This window comes from Labeo rohita, chromosome 20 (assembly GCF_022985175.1).
Source record: "Labeo rohita strain BAU-BD-2019 chromosome 20, IGBB_LRoh.1.0, whole genome shotgun sequence".
NCBI classification, from domain to species: Eukaryota; Metazoa; Chordata; class Actinopteri; order Cypriniformes; family Cyprinidae; genus Labeo; species Labeo rohita.
The window spans coordinates 20,851,787-20,869,591 of record NC_066888.1 but is presented as its reverse complement, the minus strand read 5'-3'; the positions used below and the strand labels follow the sequence as shown (position 1 = coordinate 20,869,591).

Genomic DNA, 17,805 nt, shown 5'->3' with positions numbered 1-17,805 from the left:
GTCAGTAACTGACATCAGTCTCTCAAGTCAGACTTAAAACCTCCTCACATCCATCTCCAAATGAAAAAGTACCATCCCTCTAGTCCTGCCATCATCAGAATGCAGTACTTAACTGGTTTAGTAAACAAAAAAAGAGCAGAGAATCCACTCCGCTTGAAAAGAACACACACACGCTCACACACACACACACACACACACACACTGGAAACAAACTGCGTAGTTACACTGTTTAAAGTTCTGATAATGAGAACAAGCATGGTTTAACCCCCACAACCGTACGGTCGTGCGGGTCGCCTGGCGGGGCAGGCGGCCACGTAAGACAAAGTTCTGCTCACCAGACAGCACTTAGATATTTAAGGATACATAACAAGAGGTATTTAGTTATAATAAACCCCAAAATAAAAAAACAAGGAGTTCAGATGACCGTGCATTAAAAGGAAGACAGATAAGGCGGATGGATCAAACAGGAAGCACGTCACAAAAGGAAGACCTTTCCACTTTGAAAGTCACTAACACAAATAATAAAAGATAGAAAAACGGTCATCGAAACAAAACGGCTACATAAAAGCTGAAGCTTAACATTGTTTAAAAAGTGCTTTGATATTTTAAATGCATGAATCCCCAAAAAGAGCCTATGTTTGGATTTTCCCGTTTCCCCCATAGCATTCACACATTGGAAATGTCACAATGAGACAAAGTGGTGTCTTACAGTAAACTCTAAGAAGGGCTCAGACAGCTATTACGTTTGAATCGCGCTCTCACACTCACACTAAACACAATCGTTCCTGGATTAGCTTATACAAATGGGTGATGGTTTGGGTGTCTTGAGGCCTCTCAATTGAGAAAAGCAGCATGAACAGAACAGACGGCACCTCAGCATCTGTTGCCAGTGCTGCGCATGACTAGGCACGCGTTTATGCAAAATCAATAATGCTTCTATCTCTAGCCACTGCTGAAAAAATGATATATAAAACAATGTGGAAAAAACACTAGTAGATAGTCATGTTAGTGCAGATTTTCTGCACCGGTGCTGGAGTTGCTATGTGTATGTTGTTGTTTTTTAATCTCATCTCACAAAAAGAAGATATGATTATACGGCATCTTATTGCAGATGCATTTGAAATACTAAAGGAGGTCTGGCCTCCGAAAGCTCGCAGTCTCAGCTTGTCCTCTTATAGAGGGATTTTGCTCGGATGCCCACCCAGTGGCCAGATTTGGCACTGCGGGCTGAGCAGCCACACAAGTGATTCAGCAAGTAGGTTCAGTTGACAGTTGTTTTTTTTTTTCTTTTCTTTCCTTTCCTTCTTTTAACAAAACAAGCTTGTCATCGTCCTCCGCCGCCGCCCTTTCTTCTTCTTCCTCAGTTTTGTTTTTTCCATTTTTTGTCGTTTTTACGTTTTTCTTTTGTCCAACGTCAACAACAGGTAAAAAAAAGTCAAATAAAAAGACAAGAACAGCACTTCATGTCATGTAGCGAGTGATAGCTCTCAGAGCGTAGAGCAGTTCTGCCTGCATACGCGCTTCCATAAGAAGCAAATTAACGTGGACCTGAAAAAAAAAAGATTGGGAGAATCGTTAGTAACTTGAATCGAGACGGTTTAAGCTTTAAAACCCGTTTTTGAAGTGTTTCTTACTTTTTCAGAGTGCTTGAACTGCCTCCAGAAGCTGTCGTACATCCTCTTGGTGATCTTCTCTGGAGTGCGGACCATAGTTTTGATGTAGACTTTAAAACTGCGGTCTAACAGTTGGTTAATTTCTCCGTAGTCATAATCGTCGTACCTGCATGCAGTAAACAGAAATACCTCAGCGATATGATTTTAAATAACTAAATATAAATAAATTAACAATAATAGTTAATGTCTAAATGTAAAACTAAAAATAACACTACCAGTCAGAAGTTTCTGAACAGTAAGATTTTTAATATTTCTTATGCTCACCAAGCCTGCATTTATTTGATCTGAAGTATAACAAAAACAGTAAAATTTTGAATATTTTTACTATTTAAAATAGCTGTTTTCTATTTGAATGTGTTTTAAAACATAATTTATTTCTGTGATCTCAAAGCTGAATTTTTAGCATCATTACTCATCACATGATGCTTCAGAAATCATTCTAATATTCTGATTTGCTGCTCAAAAAACATATATCATTATTATTATGTTGGAAACAGCTGAGTAGATTTTTTTTTTAGGTTTAATTGATGAATAGAAAGTTTAGAAAAACAGCACTTATCTGAAATAAAAATATTTGTAACATTATAAATGTCTTTATCACCACTTTTGATCAATTTAAAGCATCCTTGCTAAATAAAAGTATTCATTTCTATAATTAATTTTCTATAATCAATTGCTAAAATTATACCAACTCCAAGCTTTTGAATAGTATAGTGTATAATGTTACAAAAGCTTTTTATTTCAGATAAATGATGATCTTTGGATCTTTTTATTAATCAAAGAATCCTGAAAACATGTACTTAACTGTTTTAAATATTAATAATAATAAAAATGTTTCTTAAACAGCTATTTCTGAAGGATTATGTGACACTAAAGACTGGAGTAATGATGCTAAAAAATTCAGCTTTAATCAAGAATAAATTACATTTTAATATATATTTAAATAGACAAAAAACTAAAATATTTCAAAATTTTACTGCTTTTGCTGTACTGAGCAGAAGAGACTGTTACTGTCACTTACTGTTCAAAAACTTTTGACTGGTAGTGTAACCAAATATATGTAAAATTCCTACATAGTGAGCAGCGGAAAGACTTACCGAATCCCAAACATGCAGTGTATGTAGTTCCAGATGGCCCTACGAAGCATGGAAGTGTCCACACCCTGGTGTGTCGCCATTGTGTGGTACGTCAGATTGTATGCGATCTGGAACTTTTCATCCAGAAGCTGTCCGAAATCCGGATATAAGCGGTTTACTAAAGAAAATCCATGATCTTCCCAACTATAGTCCTGTCAAGGGCAGAAAACATCATAATTTTGTTATTTTAGTTCTGCATTTCCTTCCAAGAGCGGGCAAAACTATGTGACTTTCTTCTCACCTGCACTCTGAGGGTGGGTACATGTTCTCCTCTTCTGTAAAAGTCCTTGTAGCCATAACTAGGATCTTCGAAATGTCTTGAAACATCTCTGGATGGTACACACTCTTCATCCTCTGTTGACCAAACATTTATTTAAAGGATTAGTTCACCCAAAAATGAAAATTCTGTCATTAACTACTCACTGTCGTTCCACACCCGTAAGACCTTTGTTCATCTTCAAAACAGACCTTGAACGTGGTAGGAACCTTGCTGTCTATGCAGGGTCAGAAAGCTCTTGTATTTCATCAAAAATATCTTAATTTGTGTTCTAAAGACGAATGAAGGTCTTACAGATTTGGAACGACATGACGGTGAGTAATTAATGACAGTATTTCATTTTGGGTAAACTATCCCTTCAATACAAGTCATCCTGTTGTAGTTCAAAATAGAAACTCCACTCACCAGAGGTGACCACCAACATGCTTTCCGTTTTCTCCCTCTCAAAACGGGTGGCCATTTCCTCCTGACTGGCTTCCTCTTCGTCATGACATTCCTGGAGCTGTTTCATCTTCTCCATCAGCACTTCCACCTCACCAGACAACTCTGACACCTAAGAAAATACGTATAAGAATCTAGGTCATCACACAGTTTGTGCGCACTGAATGGTCAAGAATTTGACCCTTGCACTCCGTTGTTTTCCTCGAATACATTTGCCTTTGTCTCACCTGCTGGTTTCCAAACATCTCCTCCAGGACACCATTGCCATTGGCAATGTCACAAACGCAGTAACCGCTGAGCGAGGGCGGCCTGAACGTGTGTCCTCCATCTGTATGGATGTCAGGGTTGATGCCGCAACCAAATGTAAAGGAGGCCAGAGAGTGATAGAGTGTGAGTAGCACCACAACGTGGATCAGCTCCGCCAGGGACCAGCTGTGCTCCTCTGCCTTCAGTAGACGCTGTTACAAAAACACAAACCAAAAAAAATGATAAGGATATGTAAGAGTGTCCACAACAAAGATGGATTCTCAGAAATGTACTCTTGGTATTCATAATGGTTTCATGTGGTTTTGAAAAACTTTCTAGAAAAGTTTCAGTTTAATGACTCATGTCATAACCATCAAGTAAAAAGTAACGGCATATTTAGCAGTGAATACATGAATACGGTGAATGCAGATTTGTCTGTTAAAACTCCTAAAACACATAATAAACGCATATCTACTGAAACTAGACTGACATATTACTTCGTAGTTGCCTTTAACAAGATTATAAAACTTATTTATGCTCATAGAGTTACATAACAGCTGTAGGCGTGTGTCCGTGTGTGACGGTGAGGTTGAAGTCATACCTCGATGTGTTCTTTGGTGAGCAGCCAGGGGCGATGGGCCAGGATCTTATTGAGCTCCCCAAGAGCCTGCAGCTTCCGTGGGGCTTCTTCCAGACCATTCAACCACTTGGGATCACCTCCGACTTGCAGGAAGTCATTCACGTGCAGGTTGACCAGATATGTGCACTGGTGCCTGGCGGCAGCCTGTTGAGGACAAGACTCACGTTTAGAAAAATCTGTCATTGTGATTTTTGATTTGCATACAAAAAAACAGCCTGTGGACTCACCATTATCCCTATGTAATGTCTGCAGTGCAGAGACAACGGACCGTCCATTTGAAGCAGGTAATGCTGTGTCTTAAGAAAGCTCTCCAGATATTGAGGATGGAACCCCATCACTAAGGAGATGTTGTCAAGGCGACCGAGCACCGCAAAGGCGTCTTCAAAAATCGACTGTATTCTTTCATCCAATTTACTGACTTGAAGTATCTAGGACAACAGGGGAATAAAGATGAGGTGAACCTGGGGAATTCAGAACTTGGAAATATAGTTTCACTAGACCCATGATAAACATTTTTAATGCCAAAAAAATCAATTTGCTGATTTAAATGGTTGAAGTGAGCTTTAAGATGTTAACACTAACCTCTTTTTCTGGTATGAATCTACTTGGTCCATTTCCCATCGGTCTAGGGATTCGCACTCCAACGTCCTAAAAAGACCAATAACATGATTATATGTTTAATATACATGTCAAAACCCAAGAGAAGCACTTGGCACAAAACTATGCTTATTATATCGAAGAAATCCTGGCATCAGACCTACAGCTCTTAAAAATAACATCCCTCCTCAGCTCAAATATCAATGGCTGGTTCTAGAATTTTCTCTGGCATAAAAGAAGTTCTTCTTAATACATAATGCAATCAATAGCAATAATCAAACCATGAATATCATTCATTTGCTTATAGATACTACAGAAGCAGTCAAAGGCACAAAGAGAATGATTCAAAACGACCTAGATTCGCTATGAATAAAAAGCCTGTCTGAGTTAACAATACACCAGTGACATAATCGTGTCAAAATAGCTGACTCAGACTGTAATATGCAAGCAATCATATAAAAATACATTACTGAATGCTATTAAACTTGACCCCGCGAGCAATTCAATCTGTCCCCTACGGCAACGTAACGTTACATCAGTTTCACACAATGGCAATCTTGAATGTATGATTTTAGTGCGTTGCTTGAATAAAAAAACAGCGTTTAAACAATGAAACACTGATTTTAATACAATCAGTCATTGATAAAAACGAGTGGCTATTGATCCGATGACGGAAGACTGAGAAAAACAAGCTAGCTGTGTTAATGATGCAAGTACAAAGAACTGACTGCACTGCAGCAAACGGACTGAATAGCCGGACATTATTTAAAAATCAATGAAAAAGTAAACTAGCTATTTATATTTAACAGATTAACTGAAAACACATCTGTCATTAGTTAAACTCAGTGTCATTAGCTTTCTTACCTTTTTACTAAGCCGCTCGCACTGTGTGCAAATTTTGAACAAGTCTGTCATGAGAGAGGAGTTTTCCATAGTTTCATTAGATGCCGATGCCTGCCTCATATTGCGCTTTTCTGCTTCTAAATAAGAAATTGGAGCGACTATTTTGTATTTGTTTTAGCTCCCGTTGTTCTTGAGGCATTTGGTTGCGCTACCCGTTCATATCAGCTGTTGAAGCTCCCGAGCAGAATACCCACTCTTTCCTAGCCCTCCTGTGGTAAATAACAGGCTGTAAATAAAACTGACGTGCCTAGTAGCCAATCGCGCTGCGAAAACAACCTACGTTGACCAATCAACGCCGGGGAGGCGGGGTTAAAAGCGAAACTTGCGCCTACAGGCGACTTAAAACGGTAGTTCAAGCAGCCAAGAAAATTCTGTCATCATCAATGCATCTTTACGTCTTTGCAACCACTTTAACTTTATGATATTAATGAAAATGACATGTTAGGAAGAACAAAAGCTATTAATTTGGAATAAAAGAGGCGGTGAAACTGAATAGTGACTATCTTAGATTCTGCCTGACATGTCCTTTTGTTTCACAGAAGAAAGTCGTGGAACAATGTGAATAAGTAAATGACATAATTTCATTTTTGGGTTTGATATGGAAATCTATGACTAGTTGAGTTGGTTCTATCTCAGTGCACTTTGATAGGGAGCAAAGCTTTGCTTTCAGGCATATGACTGGAAAAGCTTTCTAATGTTGGTTAATACTTAACAGACTTTTAACTGGCTCTTCCAATAAACCTATTTACATAATCAAGATTTGTCTAGTCTATATGACATTGTTACCTCCTGCTGTTCGGTGAAAGGGACATATTTAAGTAGCCTAAGCAAATGGGAGGGGATGTTTTTCCTTGAGCAAATGCGAACTGCAGTAAACAAGCCCCGCAACGTGAATGAAGATGACGGCATGGACTACAGTGAAAAACAAGCCAAGATCAATTCCTGCCGTCAGCTTAATATGCCCCACAGGGGACAAGTCAAGGCACCTATTAGATAAAGTGACTCTTTTGGCTCAGACATTGATTTTTTTCTAGGAAAAGTGAAAAAAAACTTCCACAGGTGCCATGATTTTTAACTGACTGAACAAAAAAGCTAATTTGTCAAGATTATGCAATGTAAAGTTGAGCTTCAGTCTTACCAACACATTAAATGTTTCACAACTAAAACATAATGCACAGTCTTTTTTTCCCTCTGATAGGCACCATTGAATATATTGTAGAGTAATAAGCCCGACAAACATGAATTAAAGTCCTGTGCATGAGCAGAAGGCTGTCAAAGCGTTTAAATCTGGCATCGCTCACGAGATGAAGAGTAGCTATTCAGCATGTTCATTGTGTCTGAAGGGACCGTCCTACATCGGGGGGGCTGAGGGGGTGTAAACAGATCAGAACAGGAGTCAGCACTCTCACTGGTGATAGGGGCGTGGTTAAACCAGGCCCACTGAGCCCTATGGCTCAGCAAACGTACAGAAGAGAATGGTCAGCGTTTGCCTTGCGCCCACCTCCCCGAGGGCACCCTTTCCTCTCTTTATTAAAAGAGCCATAACTATTATCAGAGAACAAACTTCAGGCTTTACTGTACCCGCACCGTATCATAACATCGGGCTCATCTGCTCAGTCGATTATATCTATGGAAACAGACCATGAAAAGTGGAAAGACTCCATTCACGTGCCTAAAACACCACAAATAATGCTTTTGAAATGATAAATATAAACATGAATCTTGCTTTTAGAGTCATTTAAAGTCATTTTTTCATTGTATCAATGAAGTCATTTAAGGATCACACAAGAAAAACATGTCTGGACATACGCATCTGATATGCATCTTAGAAGAATAAACAAAAATCAAATTACCTTTTTTTTTTGTACCAGTAAAACGTTAAACAGGGAAACTATTAAACGACAACTTAAAGACAGTTTTATTTCCGCATTTTCTTCAATTTCATTGATTATTTTACTAGAACCTAAATATTTTTGACGCCAGTCAAAAGTTTTTGAACACTAAGTGTCTTCTGCTCACCAAGCCTGCATTTATTTGATCCAAAGTACAGCAAAAACAATAACATTTTGAAATATTTTTACTATTTAAAAGAACTGTTTTCTATTCAAATATATTTTAAAATGCAATTTATTCCTGTGATGTTAAAGCTGATTTTTTACCATCATTACTCCAGTCATATTGTCCTACAGAAATCATATTCTGATTTGCTGCTCAAAAACAATTACTATCATTATTATTATGTTGAAAACAGCTGTGTGGAATTGTTTCAGGTTTCTTTGATGAATAGAAAGTTCAGAAGAACAGCATTTATCTGAAATAGAAATCTTTTGTACCATTAAAATGCCTTTATCATTATTTTTGATCAGTTTAATGTATCCTTGCTAAATAAAAGTATGAATTTGTATTACATATATAATTCCAGTCATAGAGATCTCTTCAGTATTTCCTCGTGTTAAAACCCATATTTAAGTCATGTTCATTTACAACTATGTGTGTGAATGTCAGATTGAAAAGCTGATTTCTTGGAGCTGTGAGAAAAACAGCCAACATCTGGCAATACCTCTGGCTCTGTTTGTGAATTCTGCCGGTGAACAATTTTTCATTATGTGTGAACACTTTCTGAGTAATAGGGTGTGTTTGTAGAAGTGCCTTTCTGAGTGAATGTGTTTCTGCGCTGTTGTTTTTCTTGTGCTGAACGAGCAGCAACGCTAAAACCACAAGCCTTCGGATGTTCAACAAGTGGCAGAAAAGTTGCCTGACGCAGCCCTAGTCTGAACCAGTTCCATCCTGACCTATCAGCGAACGGGGGAAGAAAGAGCGAAAAAAAACACAAAGACATAAGCCTAGCAACAGCGGTCAGCCAATCAGAGAGCAGAACAACAGTTTCAGGGTCCAATCTGGTTTTTTTCACCCTCACTCCCCCACCGTAGTGCCTCCGAAAGAAAAAAGTAGTCTTAACTTTGAAACCAAGTTGTTTCTCGGTCTATTCAATGACTTAGGAGTGATATGTTTTTATGGCCGTATGTATCTGCTGCTCTGTATGCACAAAATAGTGTTGCAAGTTGACTAAAGTCTTTGCAGCCTTGAACTTTAGACCGTATGGTGTGACAATAACCACAATGTAAAAAATAATAATAAAAAGGAAGAGACAGATATTCCTTTAGTAACCCACAATCCACAGTTATTGTTTGTGCAATTCGTCTGATTCATTCTGACACAGATTAAAGCCTTATTCTGTCTGTGTTCAACAAAGATCCTTTTAAAGTCAGTATTGCAACAGAAAAAAGGAACAGGCAAACACTAATTCTGCAGAAGACTGGGGTTCCCAGTAATCATTCAACTTTGCATATTAGTCATTATCTCTAACACTCTTATCGTTTAATTATGCTAAAGATGTAATGATTGTCTTTTCATTATAAATGCATGTATAAAAGCAGTCGTGACCTGCCCGAACATGTCCCCAGTATTCAATAGATCAATGCAAGTATCCTATGTGTGACCCATAACAATGCAAAAAGGAGATCTACATATTTATTTAAAAAATGGAATTTTCAAGGCATAGCATTTAACTCTGTTGCTTTGATAATTCACTGCCATTCTAATTTGCTGGACAAACTATTCCAGACTAACATAGCATGGGCTCACTGGATCCGTTTTTTGCATGCAGTATCCAAAATATACAATGGTATACACAGCTGTTTAGCTGTTGTTTTACTTGCATATCAGTACAAATGGTGCAGGTTACTGTGTCAACATCAAAAACATCATAAACAAGCTGTCTGTCTGACTGTAAAACAGCACCTGCCATAAAAACATAAAGATGAGACATCATGATCGTAATATATTTGCTCTGGTTAATGCAAGAATATTCCACATTATTTTCCACTGAGGTGAATGTTTTAAACTAAAACTGGAACGTAAGTTTTATTTATTAGATTTTGACTTGAATTAATTGCATTGGTTAAATCAACAAGTGTCAAATTATTCTCATTCGCAAAGTTTGACTTAATATTGCATTTCCTTGGAAAGTTCTCAAAAAACTGGCAAGTAGCTCTATTTTATTTACTTAATTCATTCTGAACCTTGTTTATATATCTTTCGAGTGAGTGTCTTTGCCTGGCTGAGGCCGATGAACTTGCATAACAGTGAGGGTTCAATGACTAGATTGTGCTCATGTGCTCAGGCTCAATAGCTCTTTTCATGACACTAAACATATAACCATTCAACAGTGCTTTCCTCCATTATCAGATCCACCTTTCCTCTCGCTCTTTCATCCTTATATCCTCTGTGTCACTGGTTATTTCTCCCACCCAACTTCCCCATGTTCCTCTCTCAGTCTGGTACTTGGATTCAACTTGGGAATTCTGAGAACCGGGTTGATTGGAGCAGCTCAGTCTTGCATCTGTCTTCCTGAAAGAGGTGCGGTCCACTAGGAACACCGATAGAAATGTACACACGCACATACATATCCAGACAGTCAGAGGAAATGGCACTCCCAAAGCACAAACTACACAGCATGTTAGCACGCATATGCATTCACTCAGGACTCAACAATAAGGATTGTTTCTACCAGCCAACAGTTCAGTACTTGCCCTGGTAACATCTTAATTAAATAATATATAAAAGTTAATGATAGGATAAACTATAATCATGCACAACCACCAAAAAAAAAAAACATGGCCTAGTTGTCACAACAACAGTAACTTGTAAGGGGGGCGTTTACACAAGACGCACCTGCACTCCTATGCTATGTTCTACCTGTTTTCTATGTTTGAAAGCAATCAGATGAATATCTTTGGCCATTATGTTGTGCCTCTATGGTTGGGAAATATTTCTTGAGCATTGAATCAGCATATGTTGATCATGTGACACTGAAGACACTGAACAAACACAACTTATATACAGTGGCCCTAAGTGTCTGGAGTCACATTTTTCTCAGATCTAGCTTTACTTCTTTTAGTCACTATTTTTATTCATCTGGAATCAAGGTAACTTTTAGTGGATGTATAAAGTGAGCTGACCTCACGTTCACACACGTGTTTTTTCCGAGTAATCACATGTGTAGTTGTGCAGGCAGTGTCACAACCAGAGACTCTACTGTCCAAATATTATTATTTTGAACAATATGTCTATTGTTTTATCGTTTTAAACTTACGAAACCTCTTTTTGTGAAATATAATGCATGAAAAGTGTACTTGTGGTATATTTGTTTTAAACAAATGCCATTTAGTTTGACACGTCTTGTGTCAACAAATGACAAAAGGATAGTTTACCCAAAAATGAAAATCACCCCATGATTAACTTACCCTTAAGTGATCCTAGGTGTAAATGACTTTCTTCTTTCAGGCGAATACAATCGGAGTTACATGTAAAAATGTGCTTTATAATGGCAGTGAATGGGTGTTGAGATTTTAAAGTCCCGTAAAGTGCATCCATCTATCACAAAAAGTACTCCACATGGCTCCAGGAAGTTAATAAAGGCCTTCTGAAGTGAATTAATGCATTGATATCCATATTTAAATCCACATTTAGTGGCGTTTCAGTGGATGACATTTTGTTCTCTCCACTGCGTTTCTGCATTCACCACCGTGTTCACCTACATCCTATGTCATCCGCTCAACACCCATTCACTGCTATTATAAGCTTGGAAGAGGACATTTCTTTCTTCAGGACATTTTTTAATATAACTCTGATTGTATTTGTCTGAAAGAAGGAAGCCATAGGCCACGTACACACTGCAAGTTTCAGGAGTGACAACCACATTTAAATTTAAATCCCGTAAATTATCGTTCCATGTGTGTAACATTTTAGCATCTTGCGGGAGTGAATAACAATTTAGCCATTTGCTATCCATCATTTTTTGGCTAAAGACTCTTTGTCTGTCGATTTTTACTAAACCACCACTCATAGACGTGCTGTGTTTTTTTTTATGCTCAGGAGGCTGCTTTAGAAAGCGCTGTCTTGCAGTGTTGCCATGTCCTCATATTTACAAGCGCTTTTAGGCATGTAGTTTGGCCTTAGCTCATAAAGCTTGCCATTTTATGGAGTTAATAAAGTAGTCTGTTGCGGATATGAGATATATGATTTTTTGGTGTTATAAAACATAAAGCATTTGGGTGTTTTAGTGTTTTTTGTGCTTGTCCTTATTTGTTGTCTTTTCTATGAAGATCTGGCAACACTAACACTGAGCTTGTGTCATAATGTGCTAAGGTTAAGCCATCTTTCACTGCTATTTTCTTGCATCTCACATACAGACAAAGACACATTTCTGATGCGCATTTAAATACGTCATTAACAACTAGTTGTTCAGTTCATTTCCGTACACACTGCGTAGAAATTCTGTAAATGTGGTTGTCACTACTTGTATTTTTCGGGAGTTAATGCAGTTGTCGAATGCGGTTGTCACTCTCGTATTTTAGTGAATTATGTGCGTACAGCACATGATTGAGGAGTAAAAGGTGAACTGACGACCAAATTTATCTGCAGTCTGTACGTAGAAATGTACACCTAGGATGGCTTGAAAAATGGGGTAATTTTCATTTTTGGGTGAGCTATCCCTTTAAGTGCCCACATACTGTTTTTGGGCCAATGTAGTTAAACAGACAAACAGAAAATCTCTCTCTCTTTCTCTCTATTCGGTGTCGTTCTCCCTCTCTTTCTGTATAGCTGCAGAGCTGCTGCTTGTTTTGCACGTGAGGAAGCCAAAGTTCCCGTGGATGTTATGTTAACGGGGAGTGTTCACAGCTGTTAAAATACAGGGGGTATAGCACACACACACAATCCAATATGTACATTTCTACACAGAACACAGAGCCACAGAATTAAAGACTGTCCCTTATCATCTGATATGAAACCTAAGCAGACTTTGCTTTATAACAGTAATAATCAATACATATGGCTTAGTGGTCATGACTGATAAAGCTGTGCGGTTTACTGAAAGCTACCGTGCATGAGCTCTTGACTTAACTTTCATGTAATTATGATGCTTTATTAAATATGTCCACTATATGGTGAGTCATTGCCATCCAGAACTGCTTGATTATGTTTAGCAGCAGAGCCACAGGCTAAACAAAACAACACTTCCTCAATTAGACCAGAGAACACTGTTCCTCAAAACAAAAATAAGAGTCACAGATTTCTTTTTTATCACCTTTCTTTTTATCCACAGTTTACAACTGTGGAAAGTAGCATGATGATTTTTTGAATGCAGCCTGATCTGTTAGTCTTGGAACAAGACAATAATGGTGTCATTATATTTTCTGTTGATTCAGCATCTGTATCATACAATATCATATGTGAGGAGAAGGACTCTAAACATGACGTATTTGCACTGGTCAATTCGCTGAGGGCAGGGCAGCAGATATGAGATTGATAGGACAAACTGGTGGCATATGCTAATAAACATCGACTCAATCTGCTTTTATATGAGTTTACGACTTTTATGAACACTGTTATGATGTAAAAACTTTCCATAAACAACCTGACCTTTCAATATACAAGGAAGCTACATCTACAATCCCAAGAACATTAAATGAAAACAATTCAAAATATCTTAACGGTCATGTAAATAAGCTTCATTATCTTTTATTTCATTCAATAAAAAAGTAGCAATACAACTAGTAAAACTGTTCATCTTTTTGGTAACACTTTACAATAGGGTTCATTAGTTATCATTAGTTAACTGCATCAGTGAACACAAACTAAGAATGAACAATATTTCTACAGCATTTATTCATCTTAAAGTTAATTTCAGCATTTACTAATGTGTTATTAAAATCTAAAGTTGTGTTTGTTAACATTAGTTAATGCACCGTGAGGTAACATGACCAAACAATGAACAACTGTATTTTTATTAACTAACATAAACAAAGATGAATAAATAGTTTAACAAATGTATTGCTCATTGTTTATTCATGTTAGTTAATACATTAACTAATGTTAATGTTGTTAATCTTACCATTTTTCTAAATGGATATGGATATTTGGAGGGACTGGATATTTTTCTTACACAAATGCATTGATTCATTTCAGAAGGCCTTTATTAGCCCCCTGAAGCTGTGTGGAGCACTTTTTGTGATGATGGATGCACTTTATGGGACTTTAAAATCTCAACACCCATTCACTGCCATTATAAAACTTGGAAAAGGCAGAACATTTTTTAATATAACTAATATAATTGTATTTGTCTGAAAGAAGAAAGTCATTTACACCTAGGATGGCTTGAGGGTGAGTATATCATGGGCTAATTTTCATTTTTGGGTGAACTATCCTTTTAAGCCAGACTTTAAAATGTCTAAATTTCATTGTTTTAAATAAAGACAAGTCAAACTAAATGGCATTTGTTTGACACAAATAAAATGGACTATTTTATCCCAAATATGTGTGTGCCATGTATGTTTATACATATTACCTGCCATTATTTGCTTACCTTCATGCCATTCTAAACTTGTGTGATTGACTTTTTTTGTGAAACATGGAAGATATTTTGAAAAAAATATATATATTTTTTTCTTTGGTATGTGTTCTGCAGAAGAAAGTAAGTCATACAGGTTTGGAATGACATGAGGGTGAGAAAAAAATGATGACAGATATTTATTTTTGGGTGAACTATCCAGTAACAGTTCATGTAGAACGTTCCAAATCAGTCATTTCTGAAGTTCCATTTCAGTTAGAATGCTGCCTCAGAATAGAAGGCAGCTGCCCATGTATGTCGGTTTTTGGAACAGAGCCATTGATTCAGACTGATATAGATCTGAAATTCTTCAGAATTGTTTGCTTGCAGTGGTGAAGAGGAAATGCATTAACAGCCTAACAATATTGCAGCATCATAAGCTCCTATTAAAAAGCTCTGGTGAACTAATTTCACTCTGCGTGTCCTCTTTCTTCATCAATGTCAGATGAGGCCTGAGCACAAGTGGACGGCCAAACAAAACCACCTAGGCCTGGGCCTCAGGCCATGCCACAGTCAGTATGAAACCACTTAATATTTTATTGTTTATGAATGACAAGCAGAGACTGTATACTTCTTGATTTCCCCTCCCTGACTGTAGAAATTTCCATCCTTGAAAAATGTAATAATTTACAAGCACTAAAGCACCTGCACACTACCCTTTCTCTCTTTCTCAAAAAGTAATGTAATTAGGATCTGTTAAATGCACTCAGATGAAAAAACTTTACACTAGACAACACAAACACCATCTCTGACTCTTCCTTGCGTGGTACAGAATATCATTTCACGATTTTAGTGCAAATGACACATAAAACCTGTGAGATCTTCAGAACACATTGCAGTTTGATGCATTGAAATTGTGCACGTGCACAAACATGCATACTACCCAGAAGTCAGTCACTTCTGACTTCAAATATCAACATGTCAAGGTAAACGGGTTCACAGTCTTTGCTTATCATGTGTTTTTTTTTTAATTATCTTATGCTCTATATGTTCTAGAGACTCCACCTAAACATGCTCACTTGTGCTCACGTGTTTGCTGAGCAGATAATTAATTATAGACCCATGTAAGTCTTTAGTAAATAACCATTTTTCATTATCATGTTGTGGTGCCCAGATTTTAGCATTTATATATATATTAGGGGTCGACCTGAATGTTTTTCAAGGCTGATGCCATTAACGATTATTACAGATCAAGTAGACCAATAACCGATATTATGAACTGATATATTTATGTCTGGTGTAAAAATTAATGTCAAAATTAAGAATAACAAGGGTTTTGACAAAAACTTTGTTTAAATGCTTTTAAATTATTATTATTTTATCAGCAAATCGGTTTTGGAAATGACCAATACTGATAACCATAAAAATGCTCAATATTGGTGCCGATAATCCACCAGGCTAAATATAAAAAGGTTTATAATTTAGACAAACCAGTATTTTAACATCTGGCATTTATTAGCTATCTAGAATAATTAATAAATAATTACATAATAAAGCATTAATGCATGTATAATTAAATAAATTACTAAAATAATTAAATTAATAAAAAAAATCTAAATAAATTAGTCAACCTCATTAAAGGAGTTCACTGTAAAAAAAAAACAAAAAAAAAAAAACAATTGTTGCGTCAGCTTAAAAAATTTGTTACCCTTGCCTTAAAATTTTCAACTCAAAATAATTTAGTTACCCTGTTGCCTTAAAATTTTTAAGTTCAGTCAACTCAAAGATGTTTAGTCAAGCTTAAAATGTTGATTCAACTCAAATATCTAAGTTGTCACTAAGTAACAACATATAGTTGAATATTTGTGTTTCCTAAACTTAACAGATTTTAAGGCAGCCAGGTTACAAATCATTTTAAGTTGACTCAACAAATTGTTTTTTACAGTGTAGTTCACTTCCAGAACAAACATTTACATATAATTTACTCACTCTCAACTTTCAATTTGTCAGTTTGTTTAGAAAATGACTGATTGTTTTGCTAGATAAGACCCTTCTTCCTTGGCTGGGATCGTTTAGAGCCATTTGAAGCTGCATTTAAACTACATTTTGGAAGTTTAAACTTGGGGCACCATTGAAGACCATTATATGGAGAAAATTCCTGAAATGTTTTCCTCAAGAAACATAATTTCTTTACGACTGAAGAAAGAAAGACATAAACATGTTGAATCACAAAAGGGGTGAGTAAATTATTTGTAAATGTTTGTTCTGGAAGTAAAGTGATCTTTTAATAAAAACAAAAACTACTGTAGCACTGACTCCTACATTTAGAAAGAGAAGAAACATCTTCACTAAAAGTCATGTTTGATAGAACGATAGGACTACTTTATGCCCAGACACACTTAAACTCACATATTCTATTGTCAGTGCCTCCGAAACTACTTCTTCTCTTTTTAAAGTACAGCAAAATAATTGTTGTTCTACTGCTATGAGCTTGAAAAGAGAGAAGGAGGTAAGGAAAATTGTTATTTATGAAGACAAAATGAGGAAGTGTGCCAAAAATTCCCCCTAAACACCCACACCACCCCCTCCCGACTCATTCTTTCTTGTCCTTCCATACAAGAGAAGAGGAGAAACAGGTTCTGCAGACTTGCAGCTCGCTGACTAAATAACATGTTGCAAAACAGAGATAGCCAGAGAAAGGAGGGGGAAAACAGTGTGATAAATCATTGACAGACTCATAAACTGAACAACATGTCAGGAAATTACTATAAATGATTCAAATTAACTGTAACTGCATTGAACCAGTATGTTGGTCATACTGAATGCAGAGAGAAATGTATGGGGTAGGCATGAGCCAAAAACTCTGAATGCCAGAGAAGTGTTAAACTTGGTTCTGGACATGCTTTCGCAATGGATATAATGAGAACAAATGATGTCCAGCTCCCCTGAATGAATACTCTGGCTTCATACACACAGTCGTCTGTTAGGGAGCCCATTTTAGAGGAGCCATATGGTCAGCAGCAGGAAAGACTAGACTTGTCAAGCAACGGCCAAATTAAACTATATACAAACACAGCACCTCTACAGAAGATACAGTCTGTGAGGAAGCAAATCTAACTGTAACAACCTGCCATGGAAGAAAACAAACAGCAGCAGTGGAAAATACACATTCAAACTGGCCTGGCTCATGAGTTTTAGTGTGGAAAACAGAGATGAAAATATTATAATTATGATTTGTCAATCATCACAGGAAATCAGGGTCAATCATCAGGTTTTAGATAGACTGTATATCTGTCTGTATATATACTATACTAAACACACACACACTCTAAATGTCATGAAAATCACTCTTTCACAACTATTCGTAATTCTTAGCTGCAAAATTTGGATTTCCACCCGCCATTTTTGTTGCTTAATGATAATAGTTTCAACTCCCTTGATAACAGTTTTTTTTATTTGTATAGCGCCACCTATGGGTGCAACTTGATTAAATTCAAAAT

At 36.9% G+C, this 17,805-nt stretch overlaps 1 protein-coding gene across 2 annotated transcripts in view; it reads right to left on the bottom strand.

Annotated features, from left to right (window-relative positions):
• Positions 1-1,272: 1,272 nt before the first annotated feature.
• sesn1 (sestrin 1) overlaps positions 1,273-17,805 on the bottom strand; it is a 53,049-nt gene continuing 36,516 nt past the window's right edge. Inside the window, exons 1-10 of one of the 2 annotated variants that reach the window (XM_051138434.1) lie at positions 5,875-6,118; positions 4,996-5,061; positions 4,641-4,841; positions 4,375-4,557; positions 3,755-3,985; positions 3,492-3,639; positions 3,051-3,163; positions 2,771-2,961; positions 1,635-1,779; positions 1,273-1,548 (exon numbers count right to left, since the gene is read on the bottom strand). In XM_051138434.1, coding sequence (XP_050994391.1) covers positions 1,462-1,548; positions 1,635-1,779; positions 2,771-2,961; positions 3,051-3,163; positions 3,492-3,639; positions 3,755-3,985; positions 4,375-4,557; positions 4,641-4,841; positions 4,996-5,061; positions 5,875-5,973 — 1,464 coding nt within the window. In that variant the 5' untranslated portion in view covers positions 5,974-6,118 and the 3' untranslated portion in view covers positions 1,273-1,461. Of the gene's footprint in view, positions 1,549-1,634; positions 1,780-2,770; positions 2,962-3,050; positions 3,164-3,491; positions 3,640-3,754; positions 3,986-4,374; positions 4,558-4,640; positions 4,842-4,995; positions 5,062-5,874; positions 6,119-17,805 lie in introns of those variants that run through there. The other variant, XM_051138433.1, reaches the window with a different exon arrangement.